Raw genomic sequence first — 6,618 nt, 5'->3', positions numbered from 1 at the left:
CTGGCCACTGTGAATAATGCTGCTACGAACATCAGTGTGCAAATATCTTTTCGGATATGGGTTTTCAAGTCGTTGGGGTAAATAATCAGTAGAAGGATTGCTGGACCATATGGTAGATCAACTCTTAGTTTTTTGAGGAAACTCCATACTGTTTTCCACAGTGGCTGTACCAATTTGCAGTCCCACCAGCAGTGTATGAGAGTTCTTTTTTCTCCACATCCTCTCCATCTGTTTATTTTTTAAATCAATCTTTTTTTCTCTTTATTCTTCAGATTTAATAATTCCTATTAATGTATCTTTAAAATCACCAAACATTTTCTTTGTTGTCTCTGTCCTGCCTATCAAGTGAATTTTTATCTGATATAGTGTATGTTTCAGTTTTACAACTTTCCTTTGATTTTTTAAAAATGATTTTACTGTTTCTGTTGTGAACATCTATCTTCACATTGATTTCAAGTGTATTTTCTTTTACCTCATGGAACATAGTTATAATAGCTGCTTTAAAATCTGTGCCTGCTAATTCTAACATCTGGTTTGCCTTGGAGTTTGCATCTGTTAGTTGTATTTCCCTTGACAGTTGGGTTTATGTCTCCTCCACCCCAGTTCTTTGTAAGTTGAATAATTTTGGATAGTATCCTGACATTGTGAGTTATATTATTATATATCCTGGGTCCTGTTATCCTCTTGGGAATGCTATTTTTACTTTTGTTTGTTTTAGCAGATAGTAAGCTCTCTCCTTTATGACCCACAGGAGTCCATTTTTTAGTTTTATTTTTTCAGAAGTATGAGAGTTCTATTATAAATTTATCTATTATACCCTCATTCCCTCACACACAACTCTATAACTAGGACTTGCCTTCAATAAATTTATTTTAAAAAGAATGAAAAAAAGAGTAAAACTCTATTTTTTATGTATATCATTAGTTTAAAATATAAATTAAAAAAATTTTAAAAATAGTGGTAAAATATATATAACATAAAGTTTACCATTTTTAAGTGTACAGTTCAATAGTATTAAGTATATCCATATTGTGCAACCAATCCCCAGAACCTTTTAATCTTGTTAAACTAAAACTCTATGCCCATTAAAAAATAATCTCCATTTCTTCTCCCTCCAGCCCCTGACAACCACCATTCTACTTCCTGTCTCTATAAATTCGATGCTTCTAGGGACCTCATATAATACTGTATGTGGAATCATATAGTATTTGTTTTTTTTTGTGTCTCAAATTTCATCCATGTTTTAGCATGTGTCAGAATTTCCTTCCTTTTTAGGGATAAATAATGTTCCATTGTATGAATATGTTCTTTGTTTTTCCACTCATCGGTCAATGGACACTTGGTTTGCTTCCACCTTTTGGCTATTGTAAACAATGCTGCTGTGAACATGGACATACAAATAAAAATATATCTATTTTTGAGCTGAAAGGCATCATAGCTGTGCTATTTCTCTGTGGGATTTGGGTAAAATTTACTTTCTCTAAGCCTCAGTTTCCTCATATGTAAAATAGAACTGGTAATAGTTATCTCTCAGGATTGTGGTGAGGGCGAGATGAGATGTTGCAGGTAAAGTACTCAGTACAAAAGTGAGCACACTGTTGCCGCTCCACAGATGAGATTTGTAAAGGGTAAATTGCCCAGTTCAAGCCTCTGGCCTTTTGATTCTTCATACTCTAGGCCCTAGGTTACCATACAGTTTTTTTTTCCTGTAGCGGAGCACTTTTGAGAAAGAAAGGGGCCATTAAATTGTTATTTATATGACGGCCATATGACTGTCCAGGGAAAACCAGGAGATGTGGTCCCTCTATCTAAAGTCCACTCTGCAAAATGGTTAATAAAGCTGAGGCAGGGGTCATTTTCATAGGAGGACAGCCTTGACCACTCAGCAGTTACCCAATCTCTCGTGGTAAAGTCAGAAGATTATGGGAAATCTCTGCCCTGGGGGGCAGCAGAGTGACTTTGCTTCTCTTCCACCAAAATGTCTACAAATTGCTTATCTTTAGATATATTAGCCTGGAAAGAATTGAGGGTTTTTTTTCCAGCTAAAATCATCCAGCTAGTATGGAGGTCCCCTGCCTTTCTAAGTCTGGCTGGATGCAAAAGCGACACAAGTGGGGGCATATTCGGCCTGCTTTGTCAGACAATAAGGCTAAAGTGACAACCTTGGACCTGCCACCTACAGTCATCCCAGCTGTAGATCATAATTGACCCCCTCTTTTCCTTTCCCATTACAGGAATGAGCCCTTCTCTGGTGCCCTTTACCCTCAACTTTACCATCACCAGCCTGCGCTACACAGAGGGCATGGGGAATCTGGGTTCTGAGATATTCAATACCACAGAGAAAATCTTGAATCGATTGGTGAGAACCCCTCCAATGTTCACCCTCCAATGCCTACTTTTGTTCTGCCTAGTTCCTTGGCCCATCTGCTTACCTTCCTCTCTTTCATTCCCAGCTCACACCTTTGTTCCAGAACAGCAGTATTGGGCCCCTCTATTTTGGCTGCAGATTGACCTTGCTCAGGTGAGAACATCAGAGTAGGTAATGTGGGGATGGGGGCTGACCATGAGCTGGACCCTAACATGCTGAGCCCACTATCCCAAACACAACTGACAACTAGCTTCCATTCTGTCTCTCATTGTTTCCCTGATCAAAAATAGAGAATTCTCTTAGTCTTTCCTTCCCAGGAGATAAGGTCAAACTTTTCCGAAAGATCTTTCTTTAGAACTCATCGAGAAGCCAATTTGTCAATCATGTCAGCTTTATTATGATAAAGCAGTAGTTTTCAATTAGGAGTGATTCCACTCCCAGGGGATATTTCACAATGTCTGGAGACATTTTTAAAAAATTTTATTATTAGTTTCAGGTATATAGTACATTGGCTAGACATTTATATAGTTCATAAAATGACCCCCCAATTGCTCTTTCTCTCCTCTGGCTCTCCGCTTAGCCATTACATTAATGTTGACTGCATTCCTTATGCCATGCTCCCCATCCCGGTGCTGCCATGACTCAAGGGTGGATGTTGCTACTGGCCTATAGTCAATGAGGTCAGAGATGCTGTCAAATGTCCTACAAGGCACGAGACAGTTTCCCAGGGCCAAGAATTATTTGACCCACAATGTCCATTGTTCCAAGGTTGAGAAACTTTGCTCTAGAGGATACCTAATTCTCTCTTTTGCTTTTGTCATATTTTGGCTAATAATTGCTATTACAATACCTAGCAAGCTCTCACTTTTCCTACTATCTCCCAGCAATAACCAAATCCTGACCAATCAGAGGTGGACTTGAGCTGTCTGCCCATCCCCAGAAAAATTATTGAGCAATAAAGCACAGTTGTTATACAGATTTATTTGAAGTCTGACATGCCTATGTTCAAATCCTAGTTTCCTTATTTCAAGCCTGTGTGACTCTGATAAGTCACTTAACATCTCTGTGCTTCAGCTGCCTTATCTATCAATTAGAGTGTCTAAATTTGCTTTTCTAACAAATTTAGCCCATAATTCTGCTGGATGATGATTTAGGCTGAATTCTGCTGGGAGATTCTCCTGCCTGGGTTGGCTCAGCTGATCTCAAATTAGGCTCATTCATGTCTGCAGTCAGCTGCTGGCTGGAAACATCTTCATACTCTAGGCCCTAGGTTACCATACAGTTCTCCTTCACATCCTTTCATTCTCCAGCAGGCTAGCTTGGGCTAATTCACATGCTCAGAGTTCTAAGAGTAGCAAGAAATGACAAACTCGAATGCACACATGTTTTCTAAGCCTCTGCTTGCATCTCACTTGCTAATGTCCATTAGCCAGTCATGTGGCCATGCCCATATTCAAGAGATGGGGAAATGGACTCCACTTCTGATTAAAGGGAATAATTTGTGGCTACTTGTGTGAGCACAGTAAGGATTAAAATGAAAGAACTTAACACCTGGAGAACATGCAGTAAATTGTTCACCATCTTTCCTTGACCCAGGTACTGAGAATAACTCCAGCATGTGGGAACCCCCAGATGTGCACTTGGGTTACCTTACCTCTTGTGTGATATTTCCCAATCACTGACCTTTTGTCTAAGGATGGAATGCCCACATCTCCAAAGATACTCTCATAATTTTCTTTCCATTATGATGCTATTGTCTTACCCTTTCCACTGGCCCTGAGATTTTTCTGGCTCTGGGATACCACACAGCCCCATTCCTACCCCCAGCCTAGGCTGGCTGCTTGTCCTCAGTGTTGCCTTTAAAAAGCTCAATCATTGAAAAGTCTATTCATATCAAGAATGTTAGCCCTCTTAATACCTAACAAAAATGGCTTCCTTTTATTGAGCACTTACTAGTACTAAGTGCTAAAACAATGAGCCACAGAGAGTTTGAGAGACTTACCCAGAGTCACCTGGCAATTAAATAGCAGAGCTGGGATTTAAGCAGTCTAACATTGATTTTTTTTTTAACCTTGTCCAATTCCCAGATGCTTTTCTTCCATCCCCTCTATAATGCTTTCTTGTTAGGATGTGTGTTGCCTTGATATGATTGTCATTTTAAAGTTTAGCACAAATATCAGCATTTTGAGATGCTATATCCTCTGCGTTCAGGGACCTTGGCTATTCTATTCATTTCTAACCTTTCCTGAGCATCAAGGCCCTTGCAGCCTGCCCATAAGTCCTCCTGCTTCTCTGGCCCCCAACCTGGAGTCCTCACCTCTTCATCCCTGTCTCCCTTCTTCCCAGGCCTGAGAAAAATGGAACAACCACTGGAATTGATACTGTGTGCAGATACCGTCCTGACCACATGGGTCCTAGGCTAGACAGAGAGCAGCTGTACTGGGAGTTGAGCCATCATACCCATGGTGTCACTCAGCTGGGCTTCTTCACCCTGGATAAGGACAGCCTCTATGTTAATGGTGAGCATCCTTTTTGTAACCATAAGTTGAAGCTGAGATTCTGCCTTCCAGAGGGAATGTATGCTTTCTATTTTGTCACGGGACCCATCCTATATGTGGTATTCTGCCTGAACAATCTCCCTTTGTTACTCAAAGATGCCCATAGACTCTCCAGTTTGCAAATCATTCTCTTTCACATCTCAGCATTCCAGGGAAGTGATTTTTCACTTGTCTGAGGCACAAAAGCCTTCCTCCAGACAGATGAATGACAATAGCCCTCTGGCTAGAATAAAGGTAATGAGGATTCAAGAGTCTAGCTATTCATCTATCTCCCTACCAATATCTCAAAATCCCCTCTAGACCTTAAGAGGCACAGTTATCAAACCCATGTTCTAGAAATGTTGACAGAGTTAACTTTCCAAATAAATTGTAAGCCCATGAAGACAGGGACTGAGTCATAGATTTCTCAGCCCTTTAGGAACAACATATAGTTGCTCCTGAATCATAACTGTTGAACTGTATAGATATGAATCTCAGTTTGTGGTAGGGGCTTGTGTTCCTCACCTTGTATCTTGGACATCCTTTCCCTGCTTGCATCCTAGTACTGTCTACTTTTCTCATTGCAGGTTATACACATCAGACCCCAGTTACCAACCCCAGTGGTGAGTACTTAGGGCCCTGATGACCACATGCTCTGATCCCCTTGTGGATAGCAACTGATTCCCTACCCAGGGCCTTGGCAGTGGAGGAAGCCAGAACACCTGGTAGTCTCACTCACCTCTTCCACATTAATGGTTTGGGCTGGACAGGAAAGATGCACGCAGAGTTATTCATGCTACACTCAGAGTTCCCATTCTTACTCCAGACCATTTCTCTTCAGCTACTGTGACCTCCATGCTCTTCCCAGGGACCTCGGTGGTACCAGCCCATTTCTCCAGTTCAGGTAGGTGATTTCTCTTTCTAGTTGTTTCTAGGAAGCCTCAAAGCTAGAACCTGAGAATTGTAGAGAAAAGCTGCTGTTTCAGGAACCTAAAGCTGCCATGGGCACCCTCGGCTTGTTCTGAACTCCTCAAGAGCAGAGAATTTGACCTACTCATTTCCCAGCTATGTTTACCTTGGACAATTTACTTACCCTCTTGGTGCCTCAGTTTCTTCACCTTCCAAATGGGAATAATAATACATTATAAGGTTGTCGGGAAGGTTAAATAAAAATGTATGTAAATAAACTTAGCACTGGGACTACCAAGGAATCGAGTTCAACAAATATTTATTAGGCACATATTCTGTGCTAGGCAGAAAGAACAAGATGTTAAGTCAGGTGTGGTCCCTTCCCTCACCCAGTTTTCAGTGTATTGAGAAAGACCAAAATCGAATGTGCAGTTATAATTGATAATAGTTATAAAAGAGGAGATTCCAGTCAAGATGGAGGACTAGGTAGATGCTGTGCTTGCCACCTCTCATGACCACATCAAAATGACAACTAACCTACAAAACAATCATCACTGAAGTCTAGCTGAACAGAAGTCCTACAACTAAAGACATATAGAAGAAGCCACCTTGAGACTGGTAGGAAGGGTGGAGATGCAGATTGAGCTGGTCCCACACCCACATGTGGTGCTTAAAAATTGGGAAAGATGTCTTGGCTGTGGAGGTGCCCCCAGAGGAGTGAAAGGTCCCCGTCCCACACTGGGCTCCCCAGCCCAGATTCCAGCGGTGAGAAGAGAAGGCCCCACAAAATCTAGATGGGAAAAT

At 41.2% G+C, this 6,618-nt stretch overlaps 2 protein-coding genes across 2 annotated transcripts in view; both read left to right on the top strand.

Moving 5' to 3' along the window:
- The window catches only part of LOC102897698 (mucin-16), a 35,463-nt gene extending 32,938 nt beyond the window's left edge, over positions 1-2,525 (top strand). Inside the window, exons 13-14 of the mRNA XM_025050539.1 lie at positions 2,235-2,359; positions 2,454-2,525. Of these exons, the coding sequence (XP_024906307.1) occupies positions 2,235-2,359; positions 2,454-2,525 (197 nt within the window). The remainder of the gene's footprint in view (positions 1-2,234; positions 2,360-2,453) is intronic.
- A 2,198-nt stretch (positions 2,526-4,723) lies between these two features.
- The window catches only part of LOC112484157 (mucin-16-like), a 10,229-nt gene continuing 8,334 nt past the window's right edge, over positions 4,724-6,618 (top strand). The window contains exons 1-3 of the mRNA XM_025050533.1: positions 4,724-4,887; positions 5,493-5,528; positions 5,747-5,809. Coding sequence (XP_024906301.1) covers positions 4,776-4,887; positions 5,493-5,528; positions 5,747-5,809 — 211 coding nt within the window. The 5' untranslated portion in view covers positions 4,724-4,775. The remainder of the gene's footprint in view (positions 4,888-5,492; positions 5,529-5,746; positions 5,810-6,618) is intronic.

Source organism: Pteropus alecto, unplaced genomic scaffold, assembly GCF_000325575.1.
Source record: "Pteropus alecto unplaced genomic scaffold, ASM32557v1 scaffold37, whole genome shotgun sequence".
Classification (NCBI taxonomy): domain Eukaryota; kingdom Metazoa; phylum Chordata; class Mammalia; order Chiroptera; family Pteropodidae; genus Pteropus; species Pteropus alecto.
Note: the sequence above shows the minus strand (reverse complement) of the source record. Positions and strands in the feature narration are given on the sequence as shown.